We start from the raw sequence: 19155 nt of genomic DNA on the forward strand, positions 1-19155 counted from the left end.
ATTATTACTAATATTATATTATTATTATTAATTATTATTATTAATCTGGTCAAATGGGGCAAAACCACAACTCCCTTGTGCCCACTGTGTAACGTTCGACAAACAAACAAGCATGTGGTGTCAAACTGTGGTTCAACATCGGCTCTGAAGAGATACACAGATAGACATAATAAAGTACTGGCGTTGATGATGGACGAGTTGAAGTTACAGGCTCCAAACGATTGCTGTTTGTTTGCAGATTTGGAAAGGGAAGGCATTTGTCCAATGTCACTCCTATTCAACACGCTACGACCAGACATTGCCATTTTGAGGGGCAACAAGATTGAAATATTGGAACTGACGATATGCCATGAAACTAATCTAATTTCATCGAAACAATATAAACAACAAAAATATAAAAATTTAAATGCATATCTAAATAAAGAATATAAAGATTGTTCTATAATAATTAATACATTTGAATTGTCGCCAATTGGTTTATGTAATAATTTTATCGATATTTAAATTTACATGGTCAATACCGTTTAACTTTAAATTAATAAACAGTGTTATCAGCTCGTCATATGGAATTTATTGTGACAGAAACATTGCCTAATGCTATTTTAAATATAACTTACACCCATGCACTTGTCATTGGCAATGAGGATGGGTGGATCGTACATTTGATAATTTTTATTCTATTGATTATTTTTATTCTATTCATTTTAACATTTTAGTTACAATTTATTATCTTAATATCTTATAGTTTCATTGTGTCGATTGGATAAATAAAATATGTTCACATTTTAGCAACTATTTTTCCTTCCTCTCTCAAAATAGGTGACCTTGACGAAGAACCTTGATATTCAAAGAGGATTAGTGAACGGTGCTAGAGGCGTGGTTATTGGCTTCCAATCTGGAATTAACGGTCATTGATGTCATATTAGTCACATTTTTACATTTCTTCCATAACAATCTTGAATTATTATTTACTGGGCTATATTTTTTATTCAAAAAGATTTATTTTTTATGGTTAATTTTCTAGGCTGTCCAATAATAAAGCTGATGACCGGCGAGAAGCTCATAATTAACTTTGATAAGTGGACAATGAAGGTTCATGGCGCTCAGAATATTAGCAGGAAACAGCTGCCTTTGAAGTTGGCCTGGGCGTTGTCCATTCACAAAAGCCAGGTTTGTTTGCTGGTTGATTGGCCGAATAATTGATTGGTGGGTTGGTTGGTCGATTGGTGGGTTGGTTGGTCGATTGGTTGGCTGGCTGGTTAATTGGCTGGTTAGTTGGCTGGTTAGTTGGCTGGTTGGTTGATTGGTTGATTAATAAAACGATAATTATTAACATCATGATAGGGTATGACATTGGATGCAGTTGAAATGTCCTTGGGCAAGGTCTTCGAATGTGGACAGGCCTATGTGGCCCTATCCAGAGCAAAAAATTTACAGGGTCTTCGAGTCATCGATTTTAATAGGAGCTGCATCAGAGCTGATTCTACTGTCTTAGATTTTTATGATAGCCTGTCGTAACTATTGCCGTTTTCATTGCGTGTGAAATTTGTATGAGTTTTTATATATTTATATGCTATATTTTGTGCGCTGGAAAAATTCTGCTGGTTTGTTATTTGGTTGTAGAGCTTGTTGATCAGACTTTAAATTTTTAAGGAGTGTGAGTACGTCTAATGTTTCTATATGTATATAGTCTATAAAATCGTGTGCTATGTCTGTATATTGTTTTTGTATTATGTCGTTTTAAGTTAGTGGGTTTTATTCAATGTTATTACGAAATAAGTTGGAAAAAGTCTTGTCACAAATTTCTTAAAGCTTTCCATACTATCGTTATGGTGAATGTTTTAACAACTTTTAAGTTTCAATTGCGACGAGTATAGTGAATGATTTATCGATTTTTCTCGTTGAAATAAAATAAGCGTTTATTATAATTTTGGTAAATTATGATTTTGTGAATTAAAGTTGTAAGTTAAATTAATTTCAAGTAAGTAATTAATTTCTAGTCTGATTCATTCAATCAAATTCAAGTCATAATCATTTTATTTAGTATTAATTTTAATTTAAAATTTTAAATGTTTTTAAAACCACAATAAAATTTTCTTGTTTTCAATTTGTAAGTTTTTTCACTGGTTGTTATTATTGAATTATTTCTAAAATGATGATTGCAAGTAAATTAATCTTAAAATTTTATTATAATCAATTAAATTTAAATAATATAAATTTTTTTTTACTCATTTCAGATTTCTTTTTCACTGCCATTCAAAATTCTATCTCCAACCAAAAGAAGTAAAGAAAAGAAAGAATAATAATGTCTTTAACTGTGAAAGTCTCCAGCACTGTCATCCCATACTCAACTGAAAACACATTTTCTCTTGACCTAACAGTGATTGCTTTAAAAGTGTGAATTCAAATTTCTTTTGTGTTATTTTTAATAAATTATTTACTTTTTATTTTATCATAATCAGATTAATCTATTCTTACTTATTGATTTAACATTTCTTTAGATCTTTTTATATTTAAAAAAATTTTAAACAGAATAAACTGGAGTTAATAACTGGGGCCAGTGTACAGTCGATGGTTCTGTCAGTTTTTGGTCAGGATGATAAACTGTTCTGTAACTTGGATAATGATGAGATGACTCTTAGAAATTATAATATTTCTAATAATATGAGAATACATGTTTGTACTTTTTTTTAAATTTAAGTGATGGTTTCAAGGATTGATAAAATTTTTCTTTGTTTATTTACATTATTAATTGTTTAAATAATTAATTTTATTTTTTTTTAAAAAAGGTGGTAGACAAATCAGGCAATCAAATACCATTGGATGATTTATCAAATGTGACGAAATTTGAGCTATCTGATGAAGAATATGCCAAGAAAAATGGTTGCCTTAACTTAAAATAATTTTATATTTAGAGCTATTTATCTAATAATAAATATATTTATTACTCTTTTGTATAGTGTTTTTACTTATTTTCTATTTATCTATTTGTTTGAATCTTTGATTTAATCTATTTATTTATCTTTCCCAAATTATGTCCTGGTTATGACATTAAACTGACCCTCACTGCCTTGTGAGTGATGTTGGATCATCAAAGGCTAGGCCCGCCGCTTATAACTGTGGTTGCGTAAGGAAGGGCGTCCTGCATAAAAATTAGCCAATAAAATATTTATGATGACATTTGGTTTCATCATAGGTAACCAAACGGCAACCCCCGATCTCGGGGAAAATGTCGTCTAAAGGTATGTTGTTTATTGTTGTATTTTTCCCAAATTAGATTCAGTTAGGGCCTTCAAGCAAAACATGAAATTTGGTAGATTTGCGGAAATCAGTGAGGGAGAGAAAGCGAAGAAGGAAGAGGAAAAGAAAGAGAAGGAGAAATTGGAGAGAGATCAGGCTGAGAAAATAAAAGTTGGAGAGAGGTGTGTGTAGTTGTTAGATTAAATGATTAAGTATATTTCTATAAGACTTTGAAATATTTAAATTGAAATAAGATTTTGAATTTCAGTAAATGAGGTTATAAATTTATAAATTTTTTCTAGTAAATAACGTAATTAAATGTTTTTCAACATTTAAATTAAATTTAGTGAAACAAGTTTTCAATTTTTTTGTATTACTCATCAAAAGGTGTGAAGTCTCTGTGATTGGCCAGCCAACAAAACGTGGTACAGTAATGTACGTGGGTATGTAAAGTTATATCTATTTGCATTTTCTCAACTTTTATTTAGTATTATATCATGTCAGACTGTGTTTAAACAATTACTCTGAAAATTTTTTGGTATGATTAATTTCCATTTTTTTTTCACTTGTTAAAACTTTGTTCATCTGTATATTCTGTGTAATTTCTAGTGTTTGTACGTTATCTTTTTTAAAATGACCAAATCATTTTAATTACAGGCTTCACGGATTTCAAGCCAGGATACTGGGTGGGAATCAAGTATGACGAACCTCTTGGTAAACATGATGGAAGGTTCAGTCTAATATTTGTCTTCTGGTTTACTTCTTTTCTATCAAAAATCTACATTAGGCAGATGTAGGCATACATACATACACACATACATATGTACGTACGTACGTACATACATACATACGTACATACATACATACGTACATACATACATACGTACATACATACATACGTACATACATACATACGTACATACATACATAACAATAACATATAAAATAACACATATAGATTTGAACAAAGGTAAGCCAACCAAAACTTTTCTCATTTCATATTTATATATAAATGTGTTATATACCGTGCATATCTCAACCAGTGTATCAGGTAAAAGATATTTTGAATGCCCAGCACCTTATGGGGCATTTGTCAAGCCGGAAACAGTGAAAACCGGGGATTTCCCAGAAATCGGATTGGATGATGAAATTTAATCTGTCTTCGTTTTTTAGATTTACCGAGATATTTTAATTATTATTGTTGCTTTGAAAATGAAATATTCAAAAATGTTTTGTCTGTATTTTATTATTATTAAACAGCACTAATATTTAAATAAATAAAATCTAGTGATCAAATTAGATAGTGATCAAATTAGAGTAAAATTTATTCGCCGTTGCCCCCTTTACTTTTCCTTTTAAAGATCTTTTTCTTATTGGTCTTCTTCTTCCTTTTCTTCTTAATCATTTCCTTCACCTCATTACTAATGAAATTTTCGTTTAAGATTGGATCCCTCTCAGGAGCCTTTGTGACCAACCTTTTTTGAACTCGTCTGAAATCGAATGTAGCGATTTAGTAGAATTAGTAACATTAATTCGGTGTAAATAATACGAATAGTAATACTGATCCAACTTGAGTTAGTATTATTTTTACGCTAATTTACTTATTTTATTCATTATTTCTGAAAAATTAGTTTTACCGAAACAACAACACACGTTTAGACGACATTTTACCCGAGATCGGGGGTTGCCGTTTGGCTACCTATGATGAAACCGAAATACCCCTCGACGCCATCCACATTTGTCACTCGCCTCAGTATCACGCAACCCCGCTTTCACCCTGTCCTTCTCCACCTGCTCTCTCCATCCCAATCGCGGACGACCCCTTCCTACCACTCCTTCAACCTCGAACTCCAACGCTCGCCTAATCCCGACCCTTTCATCCCTTCTCAACACATGTCCATACCACCGCAATCTCGATCTCCTTTTCAATGTCGCAATGTCCTCATTCAGTCCCATCATCGACATCAGCTCTGTACTACTCTTCCTATCCTTCACTTTAACCCCACACATCATCCTCACCATAGCTCTTTCAGCCCTCTGCAGTACACTTTCTTCCTCTCTCCTCAACACCCAAGTTTCACCACCATATACCATCGCTGCTCTCACACATGCTTTATATACCCTCCCTTTCATCTTCACTGACCATTTCTTTCCACACAATACCCCACCCAGTTCCCTAAATTTCATCCATCCCACACGAACTCTAGCCGTAACTGCGCTCAAACATCCTCCATCTGCGTTCAGCTTATCCCCTAAGTAAACAAAGCTTTCCACTCTTTCAATACCACCACTCAACCCTGTCCTTGAGTCCGTCCTATTAATCACACCATGAACACATTTCTTACATTTGAACGTGCCTTCCACCTTTTTCAGTGCCCCCCTCACACCACTACATCTCTTATGCACCCATTTCTGACATCCTATACACAATACCGAGTTAGCCTTCACTCTCCTGTCACATACCCCACAGGGGTCTATTTTACTTATCACTCGTTCCCCACCTTCCCCACTCACCATTACCTTCGTCTTACCAATATTAACTTGGTAGTTGGTAGTTTTACCGAACAAAAAAACGATAAATTATCAATATCCAGCAGTTTATTTTGTAGAAACAAAAACATTCGAAAGAAAGGGAAAGCTAGAAAAAAAGTACCTAGGTGGCTTCTGTATTCTCAGCATGTATTCGGGAACCTCACATCCAGCTTGTCTGATCACGTTAACGATACTAAGAAGAAAATTTTTTTCTATTTATTCGTACTGTGGTTGCATTTTCAATAGATACTTTCAAACTTTTTTTCTCTCATTTCAACAATACTTTCTCTCACTCTCCATTAAAAGTATTCATTTCAATGAATACTAATAACAAAAAAATCTTATTTTAACTAATTATTATCGGTAAACATTCAAAAATAAAAAATCCGCATTATAGTCCAGAAGCAAAGAATGAAAGAACGAAGTACAAACCTTCGAAGATAGCGAACGTCATCATCTGTGAAGAATGTAACTGCTTTACCTGGCCTACCCGCTCTACCTGTACGACCTTTCAAATTTATTTCGACGGAAATTTTATTATTAGCAATTATACCCACATTAATAATAAAATAATAATTTAAAATAATTTTAATTTCAAAAACAATTATACCCAAAATAATAATAAAATAATATAAAATAATTTCAATTTCAAAATTCATTACACGGGCATACCTACCGATTCTATGTATATAAGCAACGGCGCTAGTCGGGAAGTCGTAGTTGATGACGAGATTGACATTTTTAAAGTCCAACCCCCTGGCCATGACGTCAGAACAGATGAGGATGTGTACGCTTCCGTTTAGAAAATTTTTCATTATGCCATCTCTCTGCAGAGTCGAAAAACTTATTTATTAATTAACTAACTAATTAGTTAATTAACTTTTAGATTAGATTAACGTTTAGATTTAGATTAATTAACTAATTAATTAGTTAACAGGTATTTATGAAAGTGCTTATCAAATTTCCGACACATATTTCAAAACATTTAGATCTAACTTATTAGATCTAAATCTAATAAGAAGTCATCAACACGGACACAACAACAACAATAATAATAATAATGATACTTGGACGTCAGATTTATCTGAATGAATGGCTTGCACATTCATTCCATCTCCAAGAAGTTCTACGAACAACTCATCGGCTCGCTGCTTCGATTGGACAAAAACCAACACAGGAGGCTGATATTCCTGAATGTTTATAAATAGAATGTATTTTAAGAGGTGGCGGGAATTCAGAAGTGTTTAAAAATAGAACGTAGTTTGAGAAGCAGGTATTTTAAAATTTGTATAAAAAGTGTATAGTGTACTTTGAAAATATTCCTCAGTGCGTATATCTTCCCATCTTCACTGCCAGTATACACCAAATGTTGATCAACTGTGTCAGTAGCTGCATTTCTAAAATTATTATTTAATTAATTATTTAATTTATCAACTATTTAACTAATGATTTATTAAATAGAGTGATTGTTTATTAATTATAAAAATGATAGTCTGTTGAAATAGTATTCGGTAGTCCGGTTTAAATGCAGAAGGACTCTAGCCTCATTTGCATACCATGTATTTATTATACTAGCCATTAATTACAATTTCTAAAATTACTAATCACTAATCTCACTAGTCCCTTATTACTAATTGTGATAGTGAAATGATTAGAAGTGGTGGGCTACGCTCTGGTTGTTTTGTCGTGAGTTAACCGAGTTTGAATGCAGACCTAGCAGTCTATCACATGACAAAAAGTCCATCAAACTAACTAAGCATTGTTTTTTTTATATTAGTAATTATTAATTTTTAAATTACTAAACCAATTACATAGTGTTACTAACATATTTCCAATATAGATTCTCAATAGATTGTCCAAATTTAACTGGCACCACAGTTCAACTTCTTTTGAGAAGGTAGCACTGAACAGTAATGTCCTTAAAGCAGAGCTCTGGCAAGCCTTGTAGATATTTCCCAACTGTTTAAATTGTGGTGGTTATTTAGTTGGATGGTTGATTGATTGATTATTTAACTGATTGATAAAGTGACTGATTGGTGAGTTTGTTGATAAATCAATTGATTGATTGACTTATTAAATACATTCTGGACTTGATTGTTGAATAAATGATCGACTTATTGAATGATTAAAATGAAATGATTAAGGTAAAATGATGAGAGTGAAATTAATGAGACTGAAATTATTAAAATAGTAGTGATATGAAACCTGTTGTCTAAAGCCCATATCACCATCTTCGTATAACTTGTCTGACTCGTCTACAACTAACCATTCAACACTGAAAAACGAAGACAAAATCAGTTTATTTTGGAAAATTTCATAAAAATTTTATTTTGGATAATTTGATCTCAGAAAATTCATTTCCTAAGCGAAAAAACTCAAAATATTGGTTGCTAGATCAATAAATCAGAGAAATAACAAACAAACGAAAAACGAAACATTTTATAAAAAAATTCACTCTACAATTTTCATTTGATAGTGAGGTGATAGTATTTCTCAATAACTTGATACACAAAATGCAATAAATATATGTAAAAAAACCTCTTAAGAGAAAGTTCACTCCTAAATTTCTTCAAAACATAAACAAATTTTTTCGGCGTTGTGATAACCATATCTGTATGTAGCAGGATTGCACATGGATTGTTAAATTTTTGGAATGTAATAACGAAAAACAATACACTAACACTTAAACTAAGAATGAATTTTTACAAAAAATAAATGAAAAAAACTAAACTTCCCCACAATGAAATAACCTGCATTCATCCATTTCTTTCTATTTTCCACTGTTTTTGAACTTAGGAGGTACCTAACTTTCAATGAAGACCCCTTGCTAACCTGCACAATTTCTGACTGAATCTAACCAGCGAAAAAATATATTACTATATTAAATCAGTAATCTAATTATAATTAATTAATTAGTTAATTAATAAGAATTAACCATCAGACAAACAAAAAATAGAAAAAAATGATGTCTATAAAAAACAAAAAGCAGTAACATTATTTAATGTGACAATTTATAGACATTAATATGAATGGACAACATTGAACATAAAATAATGAATTGAATTAATAAATAAATAGATAAGAGAAAAAAAGATAGATAGAAAGATAGATAGATAGATAGATAGACAGATATGGATGGATGAATAAAAACCCCAAATAAAAATAAATAAAAACCCCAAATTTCTTTGTACCTGTTTCGCTAATTCTCTAGTTGGAGCCAAAATGAGAGCTCTGAAGCCGCCAGTTTTGTGCTCACCTAATTTATGTAAAATAGGCAGACCAAATGCTAAAGTCTTACCTGATCCAGTAGGAGCACAGACCATTACTTCTCGTTTCTGCGAAGGCATGTGAACAAAGAAAAAAATCTTAATCACAGTTTGAAAGTGTAACCAACAATAAAAACTGTCTACAGCTAATAGTTGAATCACAATCCTTTTGTTGTTTTGTAAAAATATAAAAATCTATTCTGCAGTATTTCTGTTTGCCATTATAAATGTATGTATGATTTTAAATTATTAAAAATTGAAAAAAAACTTGCATGCAAGATGGCAGTGATAGCCTGCATTTGTACTGGGGTAGGGACTTTAAAACCCATATTAGTTAAATTTTCCATATAATTCTTGTCTATTTGATAACTTTTAAATAGCTGATCAAAAGATTCTATCGGATCAGGCATGTCTGTGCCATATACATGTATGTGCTTTTCGTTTCTGAAGTGATTGACCTGTGGAGGCAGGTGTTTATGATTAGGCAGTGATGAAAAATATAACAGATTAATTAATTTTAATTATCCAAATTAAAAAACTAAATAATAATATTAAGAAATTAGTTGAATATGACTAAAATGTAAATGTTAAATCCAGTTATTAAATATGTCATAAAATGATTAAAACAAATTTTAAATTTAAGTTTATTAGAAAATTATCAAACCAATCAAACACTCAATTGACAGTCAGTTAATTAGTTAATTAATTAATTAATCAATTAGTTAGCTAATTTAACAAAACCTTATCTCGATGTATTTGGGCTAGTTTCTCATCAGACAGTGGCACTTTTTGCTTTTTACAATTTTGACTGAAAAATGTCACATCATAGTCAATTTTTCGTCTTTTTGGCTCCAAACCATTTTGTCCAACTTTATCTAAAAGTGAAATTAAATTGCAAAATCATAAAAATCAATTATTTAGTTAATTATATTGAAAAAAAACAATAAATTATATTTAGAAAATAATTTTATTACCTTCAACTTTGCGTTTTTTGTCATTATCCCCGTGGGCAACTTGTTGAAGAGGAGGTTTAACTTTGTTATCTGACACTTCAGGCTAGAAAAAGGTTAGAAGTGAGGCGGTTTCTCAAAGATCGAATAAAAAATCTAACAAAAAAAAACTAAAAAAAGCAAAACGCACCGTAATTCTGTTTCCATTTTTGTCGGCCTTTTTGACATTTAATCCAAAGAACAACTTTTTTTTCAAAACGTGCGACATGGTATACGTGAAGTTGCCGAAATAAACAGAACGGTGATAAAAGTAAACTTTAGTTATAATGACCATAGAAAGATAAGGATTAGAATTACTATAAATACGAACGCATCATTATACATATAAATAATATAATATTATTCTAGTTATGTGCATAATACACCCCACACGTGTATAAATGTTCGCGTTTGTATGCGTAACTGAAAAACTGAAACTACAAAGAATGAAGCAAAAATTGTATTAAATATAAAAGCAAATATAGAAAAAAAACTCCAAAACCTTTGGAAAGGCAAAATATAAAATAAATGTCACTAAATTTATAGGTATACAATGTAAAAATACATGTGATTGTATATAAGAACTTTGTTGTATTTTCTGCAATTAAATTAGTACAGTAATTATCCATATTATTTGCATTTATTAATATAAAAGTATATGTATCTACCATCTTGTATATATATATATATATATATATATATATATATAACATATAAATCTACCATCGTATTACACAAAATAAAAAGCAACACACACACATATATAGGAAATATATATATATATAATTACATACATACACACATACATATAAGGCACAGTAAAATAATGACAAAAAGTCAAAGTATTAATATAAAAAAATATAATCTCTATTAATAAAACACCGTCAATCATAAAAGAATTAAAATTAATTTCATTGGAATGATGATCGATATCGATAAACTACTTACCTATGTACAACAATGATAAAAAGCATTGGAATCATGGGCGTCATTTGCCAGAGGACAGACCCCAAAAAAGAAAAAGGTTGAGAAATTATTGAAGGATTCTGTGTGGAATATAGAAATAAAGTGGACTGCCCACTCCTTTCATCATATCTGAAAAATAAGGACACATTAACCTTCCTATTTCGAAACAAAATGACGCCCAAAAAATTATAAGAATCAGTATTTTACCATTACTGCTGTTATTGTTATTATTATTTATTATTACTATTATTGTTATTAATGTTGTTCTAATTGGTGTTATATTGTTAAGGTTCACCAATCTCAACAGTTAAATTTTCAACAAGAAAATTTCATTAACGTTTGTAAGAAAAAAGATTATTATTATTTAACAATAATAATAAAAGTAATAATAATAGATTAAATTGAAATCAATAATAAAAAAAACAACAAACGATATATATGTATTATATATATATATATATATATATACATATATATATATATATATATATATATACACACATACATACATATATATATATGTGTATATAACTCAGTCACAGACTTAACAATTTCGTAACAAACTTTGTAGCAATTTGTGTGTGTGTGTGTGTGTGGTGTGTGTGTGCGTGTGTGTGGTGTGTGTGTGAGTGAAGTGTGTAAGTTTGTCAATATCTAAAATGAAATGTTTCTTCCCTGATATTAAAAAAAATTTTATTTAATTTTATTTTTTTTTTAAATTTAGAATCATATTAACTTTTTTTGATTTTATCTATGTTTTTTCATTTTTCTTTATTCAATATTCATAAATTATTTTTTCTTAGCTCCGAAAAGACTCCTTCTCTTTGGTTCGTCCCTTTTGTCGTCCAGATTTGCCGGAAGTGTCATGAAGCCGGAAGCCGAGCTGGGAGTTGCTTTGTCGAAATTTTTGTGCTTGTTCAGCATGGTGATCCATAAATTCATTTCGGCCTGATAGATTACAAATAGGATTTTGAATGAGGTAATATTATTTGAATGAGTGAACGAACGAACGAGTGAACGAACGAAAGAACAAATGAATGAATGAATGAATGAATGAATGAGTGAATGAATGAATGAATGAATGAGCGAACAAAAACGAACAAAACATAGAATGAACGAATGAGTGATCGATCAAATGAACGAATGAATGATTGATTGATCGGTCGAAATCACCTCATCTTTGCACTGGAATAAATATTCAGCTCCTGAAACATCCATTTTGAGCTTGAAGACGTTCGGTCTTTTGTGGTAGTCGGTGGCCACTTCTGCTGCTGCATTCTCATTGGCCAGGTTTAACGGAACTTCTTGCCGAAAATATTGTTTAGGCTCCTGATTTTTAATTGGTTGAGCTTGTTGATTGGTTCGTTCATAGATTGATTGAGTGATTGATTGAACGGATGGTTGATTGATTGAGCAATTGATCGTTTGTCTGATTGAGTGATAAGATGAACTAATGAATGGATGGATGGTGATTGACTAAAAACGAAGAAAAAAACCAACAGGCGATTTAGCATGTTTGACATCCTTGAAGAATGAAATCACGTTGTTGTCCAATAAAACGACGTGCACTTTTTCCCAGGCTCTGGGTGGTGATAACGATGAAAATAAATTAAGCACGCACACACGCACGCACGCACACACACGCAAACACACACACACGCACGCACCGATTAGTAGATTTCTGCAACGTGTTTTCCCAGGTGTGCTTTCTTATCAGCGGTCCTTCGAATAATATTGGGGCCGAAGTATCTAAAAATAATAATAATAATTAATAATAATTAATAATAAATATAAATAATAAATAATAACGCCGTACCAATGCCAGCAGTCGCAGCAATGGATGCATCCTTGTGTTTCTTGCTGGACGAGGAACTTCTGCCCAGCCTGAATGACGACGATTTCGTCGGTTTTTCCCCGGCTAAGTGAGTGAAAAGTAGAGCTCAGTCATTCATTAAAAAAAATATAATAAAATTAATTATAATAATAATTATATAATTAGTCAATTATTGATGAGAAAAGTTTTTTTTAAAAGCCAGTATTTGTATTAGCGATAGGATGTTTAAGTGTTGTTGAGAGTCTTGATAGGTAGCCTGCATACATTTCGACTGAGATGGAAGCGTTCCAGATGAACCCGGCGTTAGCAATGCAGGTGACATTCCAGGTGTGGAGGTGGTCGACGGTTGTTGCGGGGGCGTCGCCGGTGAAGTTGGCGCTGTGGGTGGGGTTGGTGATGATGATGATGATTGTGATGAAGAAGAAGAAAAGAAGAAGAAGAAGAAGAAGAAAAAGAAAAAAAAAGAAGAGGATGATGATGACGACGACACGACAACATAACTAACGTCTGGCCGGACTCTTCGGAGCAGTCTCAACGTCACCGCCGCCACCACCATCTTGACTTTTGACCTTTGCACTCATTTGACCTTCGCTCTCGTCTCTGATTGGCTCCTTGATCGATGGTGGACGGGCGGGCTTCTGGATTGGTTTCTGAGGTTCTCTTGAGTTTGAATAATAATAAAAGCAATTTTAGTTATTTAGTTATTATTTATTTATAAAACGAATACAATACAATTTATTATTATTATAATTTTTAAAAATTATAATGATAATAATTTACGGGGGCGGTTCCTCCCTGATGATTGGCAGGTACTCCTTCATGCACCTGTCTACGTGACTCGATTTCCGAGGCTGTGTGCTCTGCTGGGCCAATTGCTCCAGCTGAATGAATGAATGAATGGATGAATGAATGAATGAATGAATGAATGGATAGATGAATGAATGAATGAATTAATTAATTAATTAACTGAACGGACAAATGGACGAACAACAAACAAATGAATTGACAAACGAACAAACAAACAAATGAAACAGACACACACACACACGTACACGCACGCACGTACACACATACGCATACGCACGCACACACACACACAAACACGCATACAAACACACATACAAACACATACCATCGTCAGTTTTTCCAAGGCAGCGAATCTTTCCTCTTGACTCATGAGGGCCTTCTCAATTGCCTGATGCTTCTTCAACAACAACTCGTTAACATCAATGGTCTCCTGGTTGGTTATAATTTTTCAGAATTAAATAAATAACTAACTAATTTAATTACATCTAAATAAATAATTAACTAATTTAATTACGTCATCATCACTATCATTATCGTCATCAGTATAGTTATCATCATCATCATCTTCTTCTTCATCTTCATCGTCATCATCATCGTAACTAACGCCACAGTAATTGCTGACGATGTAAGGTTCTTGGGTGCTCATCCAAGATTCAGCAACGGTCGCATCGCGAGAGAATAGATAGACTTCATGTACTGTCATGATGATGATGATGACGATGATAATGATAGTAATGATGATGATGATGATGATGATGATAGTAATGATGACGACGATGATGATGATGATGACGACGACGACGATGATGGTGATGATGATGACGACGATGATGATGGTAATGATAACGATGATGATGGTGACGATGATGATAGTGATAGCATTAATGACGATGATGATCTTGATAATGATAGCCAGTAACCGAACAAACAAACAAACAGACAGACAGACAAACAAACAGACAAACAAACAAACAAACAGACAAACAAGCAAACAAGCAAACAAAAAGAAGGACCAACTCAATTGCAAGTACTGCCACCTGTCTTCCCAGTCGTCGCCCAACTTCCCCCTCTGCTGGGCCAGTTGCGATAGTTTCGCATAGATCTTTGAAACAAAAATGAATGAATGAATGAATGAATGAATGAACGAACGAACGAACGAACGAAAGAACGAACGAACGAACGAACGAACGAATGAACGAATGAATAAATTAGCATCATATTAATTTCCATTATTACTTCGTTTGAGAGCGGATGTTTCCTGTAGAATAATTCTTTCCCAAGGTTTGTGCAAATCGTGAAATTCTCATCCCTCGCGTCAAATTCCGCCTTCAAACCCATATGACTGTTTATCAACAGCTCCACGCCCGACACATCCCTGTTTTTTATTATTATTATTGTTGTTGTTATTGTTGTTGTTATTGTTGTTGTTATTGTTGTTATTTTCCTTATCGTCATTGTTTTATTACTGTTGATGTTGAGTTTTTCAGCGTTTCAATTGATTAATTAGTTTAGGCCAGCCAACTAATCAACCAACCAACCAGCAAACCAATCGACCAACCAACCAACTAATCAATCATCAATCAATCAGCCAATCAACCAACCAACCAACTAATCAATCAATCAATCAGCCAATCAGCCAACCAACCAACCTTGGTTTATCAGTAACGTAGATCTGTCTTTGCATATCACTAACCCACACCAGCAAATCTTTGGCCATTATAAAAAACTTGTTGGCGTCGAACGTATTGCTCAGTTGCAGCTTTCGAGTCTCTAGTTGCTGGTGCAGCAACTTCCAGGCCCCTACTACCTCTTGTTCTTTGGTTTGAATTTCGCGGGCTTTGTCGCCCGAGTAGCAAACGATTAGTTTGGAAGCATTTTCTTGTACTTCTTGAACCTGTATTTGTGTGTGTGTTTGTTTGTCTGTCTGTCTGTATATGTGTATGTGTGTGTGTTTGTGGGTAGATGTGTGTGTGTTTGTTTGTGTGTGTGTAGGTTATTATTATTATTATTACTATAGTCATCATTGTTGAACCTGATTCCCAAGTAGCACTAATCCGTTCTCGTAACTGTTGAACCTCCTCTGCAAGGCTGTTATCGACTGCGGACTGCTACCTAGGTCTTCATCGTTTGGTATTAACAACTTCTTTGCCTGTGTGCGTGCGTGTGTTTGTGCGTGTGTACGAGTGTACGTGCGTGCGTGTGTGTGTGTGTGTGTGCGTATGTGTGCGTGCGTACGTGCATATGTGTGCGTGCGTGTTTTTGTTGAGTGTGTGTGGGTGTTGTATATATGTGTATGCCTGCTATTTATTGTCGTCTGCCGTTACATTGTTGCTTGTGTCTGGTTAACGCTGTTCATGTTCAAATCTTCACTAAGATCTCCATGCAAACACGAAAAACGACAGAAAGAGAGAAAAGAGAGAAAGAGTGAGAGAAAGAGAAAAAAACAAGGAAGCGAACTAACATGAATCCTCTCCAGTAAATCATTACTATCGTTGAAGAACTTGAAGAACTCAAAAGAAGCAAAGAGCGCCTGATTCCTCGTCTCCATCAGCTCTAGCAGATCGGTCCACAGCTCGTTTATCCCATCCTTCCACTCGGCTATAGTCGGCGCATCGCCGCTGCCACGTTCGATTAGTCGGTCGCAGATATCGTTCACGGCTGATACCCGGTCCAAACCGACTGCTTCGGTGTCGGTTGTGAACTTCTTGAAACGCTCTCTTAACAGCTGTAAAGTTGGTTGGTTGGTTTGGTTGGTTGGTTGGTTTGGTTGGTTGGTTGGTTTGGTTGGTTTGGTTTGGTTGGTTGGTTGGTTGGTTGGCTGGGTTAGGGTTATTGATTGACTGACTGAGAATGAATGAATAAACGAACGGATGAAAGAGTGAACTCACGCAAACGTGTTCAAAATCTTGTCCGAAATCACTGGAAGATGCGACAACCTGCCGAGAAGAAATTATTTATGACAATAATAATAATAACAATACAACAATAACAATAATAATATTAATAATAAATAATAATAATAACAACCTCTTTTTCAGCAATCCACTGTTCTAGGTCATCAATTTCGAAATGCAGTTTGTAGAGTTTGATGAACTCGTTCAGCCGATTCTTCTTCTCAGATGCCAAATCTTTCAGGTTCTGGTATGTCACTTCGAGCTTTCGCTGCTTCAACTTTATTTGTTCTCTAGAGTTAATTAATTAATTAATTAATTAATTGAGTAAATAATTAATTATTCAATTAATTAACTAACTAACTAATTAATCAAGTAACTAACTGTCCAACCAATTAATTGAGCATAAATTGTTAAAATAAAAATGTTTAGAATTCGAGTAACTTTAAAGCAGGGTCTGTCAACGTGCTAAAACGCCATGGCAATAGCATCACTAACACATTACAAAATCAAAATCCAAACCAAAACCAACTAAACTAACGTATATTCCGGAAGAGTTCCGTATAACTTTTCAGCTTGGACGCCCAGCTGTTTAACCTGGCCGTCAAAATCCTCTATGACCTTTTCTCTGTCGGAATTTTTTTTCAAAACGTTCTCAGTTGCCAGTTCATCCTTTGGTTTCTCGTCTGCCATTAGGTAAAGCTCTTGTTCTCCGATCCAGGCTTCTGCATCGTCCACATCAAAAAGGTACTGGTGGGTATTAAAGTGCATTTTTGCGTGCGGATGTTGTATCGTATGATTTACTTGATGAACATTGTTAAGGTTGTGATGTCGATGTGGTGTATTTGTACTGTAATTTTACGCATATATATATCGTACAGTAGTGTATTTTGTTGTAAACTATTTAGTGTTTAAAATTGTGTGGTGTGAATTTTGAATTTGTATGGATTTCGGGATGAATTGTTGATTATGGAGTGAGTGAATTATGAATCAGTTAGATATTAATTTATTTAATCAAACGATCAACCAATTAATGAATTAATTAACTATCCAATCAAACAATCAATCAATCAAACAACCAATCGACCGACCGATCAATCAACCAATTAATCAATAACCCAACCAGCCAACCTACCTGTAAAAGATCTTGATTATTTTTCAATCTCGTCCTGGCGCCATCAACAGCCCCCTTCAGAACATTCCATCTGCCCGCCAAGTAGTTCACAATATCGTTATAATGGGCCGCGTTCTCTGGGTCAACCTCCATCAATTCGTGGCCCTCGTCGCATACCCCTTCGAAACTTTTGGAGAAAACATTGAGATAAAATTATTTTAAATATAATTGGATTAAATTATTATCAGTTAAGGATCCAAGCAATTAGTTAATTTACTAATAGCAGACCAATCAACTAATCTAGGACTAAATCAATCAGTCACAGTCGATCAGTCAATTAACTAATTATCCAGCCAACTAACCAACCAACCAACCAATCAGCCAACCAACCAGCCAACCAACCGTGGCTCATGATGCACAATTTCTTGTTGCATGGTCTTGTTCTTATTAAGAAGGGACTGGACGGCCGACAAATCCTTGCCAACTTCACTCTTGTTGGCTCTGTTGATTCGCTCTTCGATCCAACTCAACTCCTCGTTGGCGTCCAACTCGAACTGCCGCTTTTTCTTTACCTCGTCCAATTCCTTCAGTCGATCTGATAAGATCGGGAGGAGGGATTTGAACCTGGGAGATTGAAGGTTTGGGTTTTGGTTTGGCTGGTTGGTTGGTTGGTTGGTTGATTGGTTGGTTGGTTAGTGGTTAATTCACTGATAAAATTATTAGTTGTTTTTTGTTGTGTTTTGTGTTACCGGTGATGGTTGTTTATGTTTATGCTGTTATTGTTGATGATGATCATTCACTTATTTATTTTATCAAACAGCCAATCGACCAGTCAACCCACCAATCAATCAACCCACCAACAAACCAACCAGCCAACCAACCAATCAACCCAGCAATCAATCAACCCATCAACCAGCCAACCAGCCAACCAACCTATCTTCAATTCTCGCCTTCTTTCCTATCAGCTCCTTCTTAACGTCTGGTTCCAAATCTTTCAAAACATTTTCCTGCCTATCCAACTCTTTCAACATATGTTCTTTTATCTTTAGCTGACTTTCCAGTACCTAAAACATAAACTTGTTAATTTTTATAGCGCCTAACTCGTAACTTCGGAGTTGTTTTTAGATTCAAATTTCAACAAAAGCGCCCAATAGGCTAGAATTTCATCGAACTTCTTGAAAGTATTCAGTCTATTTTGACATCATTAAAATGACAACAAACAACAACAACAACAATAACAATAACAACAATAACAACAACAATAACAATAACTCACATTTTGCTTTTGAATGATTAGGCTAACGGGGATCGGTTTATTGAAAACCTCGTCACTCTTGATCTGTGAAACCGTCTCGTTGATCCAGCCATCAATCTCGTCACAACTCTGGCCGTACAGTACGTGCTTGTTGCTGTCAAACAATCGCTCCCCTGTTGTTAATGTTATTGTTATTATTATTATTATGCTATTATTATTGTTATTATTATTATTGTTGTTGTTGGTGTTGTTATCATTATT

The 19155-nt window shown here is 33.7% G+C and overlaps 3 protein-coding genes across 3 annotated transcripts in view; 1 reads left to right on the plus strand and 2 right to left on the minus strand.

The window, feature by feature from the left end:
* Positions 1–2305: 2305 nt before the first annotated feature.
* Positions 2306–4395, plus strand: HELRODRAFT_64950 (hypothetical protein; the record flags this gene model as incomplete). Its single annotated transcript, XM_009017086.1, has 7 exons — positions 2306–2395; positions 2533–2676; positions 2790–2883; positions 3278–3422; positions 3628–3683; positions 3898–3970; positions 4284–4395. 7 exons carry the CDS (start codon positions 2306–2308, stop codon positions 4393–4395), a joined length of 714 nt encoding a protein of 237 aa, XP_009015334.1.
* A 1443-nt stretch (positions 4396–5838) lies between these two features.
* HELRODRAFT_64273 (hypothetical protein) lies at positions 5839–9499 on the minus strand (the record flags this gene model as incomplete). The annotated part of the gene is made up of 11 exons (XM_009017087.1): positions 5839–5965; positions 6205–6280; positions 6449–6599; positions 6840–6962; positions 7082–7169; positions 7598–7731; positions 7978–8047; positions 8311–8383; positions 8499–8625; positions 8964–9100; positions 9307–9499. Coding segments are annotated over 11 exons (1299 nt in total), but the record flags the coding sequence as incomplete, so codon positions are not given.
* A 972-nt stretch (positions 9500–10471) lies between these two features.
* Positions 10472–19155, minus strand: part of HELRODRAFT_105953 (hypothetical protein) — a gene marked incomplete at its 5' end in the record, with an annotated part of 23102 nt that continues 14418 nt past the window's right edge. Inside the window, 23 exons of the mRNA XM_009017088.1 lie at positions 10472–11237; positions 11361–11941; positions 12167–12322; positions 12494–12575; positions 12661–12737; positions 12805–12911; positions 13092–13205; positions 13333–13487; positions 13608–13708; positions 13960–14064; positions 14239–14330; positions 14652–14736; positions 14871–15009; positions 15284–15528; positions 15667–15777; positions 16096–16359; positions 16523–16570; positions 16659–16818; positions 17067–17275; positions 17661–17826; positions 18042–18263; positions 18573–18703; positions 18916–19067. Coding sequence (XP_009015336.1) covers positions 11783–11941; positions 12167–12322; positions 12494–12575; positions 12661–12737; positions 12805–12911; positions 13092–13205; positions 13333–13487; positions 13608–13708; positions 13960–14064; positions 14239–14330; positions 14652–14736; positions 14871–15009; positions 15284–15528; positions 15667–15777; positions 16096–16359; positions 16523–16570; positions 16659–16818; positions 17067–17275; positions 17661–17826; positions 18042–18263; positions 18573–18703; positions 18916–19067 — 3080 coding nt within the window. The 3' untranslated portion in view covers positions 10472–11237; positions 11361–11782. The remainder of the gene's footprint in view (positions 11238–11360; positions 11942–12166; positions 12323–12493; positions 12576–12660; positions 12738–12804; positions 12912–13091; positions 13206–13332; positions 13488–13607; positions 13709–13959; positions 14065–14238; positions 14331–14651; positions 14737–14870; positions 15010–15283; positions 15529–15666; positions 15778–16095; positions 16360–16522; positions 16571–16658; positions 16819–17066; positions 17276–17660; positions 17827–18041; positions 18264–18572; positions 18704–18915; positions 19068–19155) is intronic.

This window comes from Helobdella robusta (assembly GCF_000326865.2).
Source record: "Helobdella robusta unplaced genomic scaffold HELROscaffold_2, whole genome shotgun sequence".
NCBI classification, from domain to species: Eukaryota; Metazoa; Annelida; class Clitellata; order Rhynchobdellida; family Glossiphoniidae; genus Helobdella; species Helobdella robusta.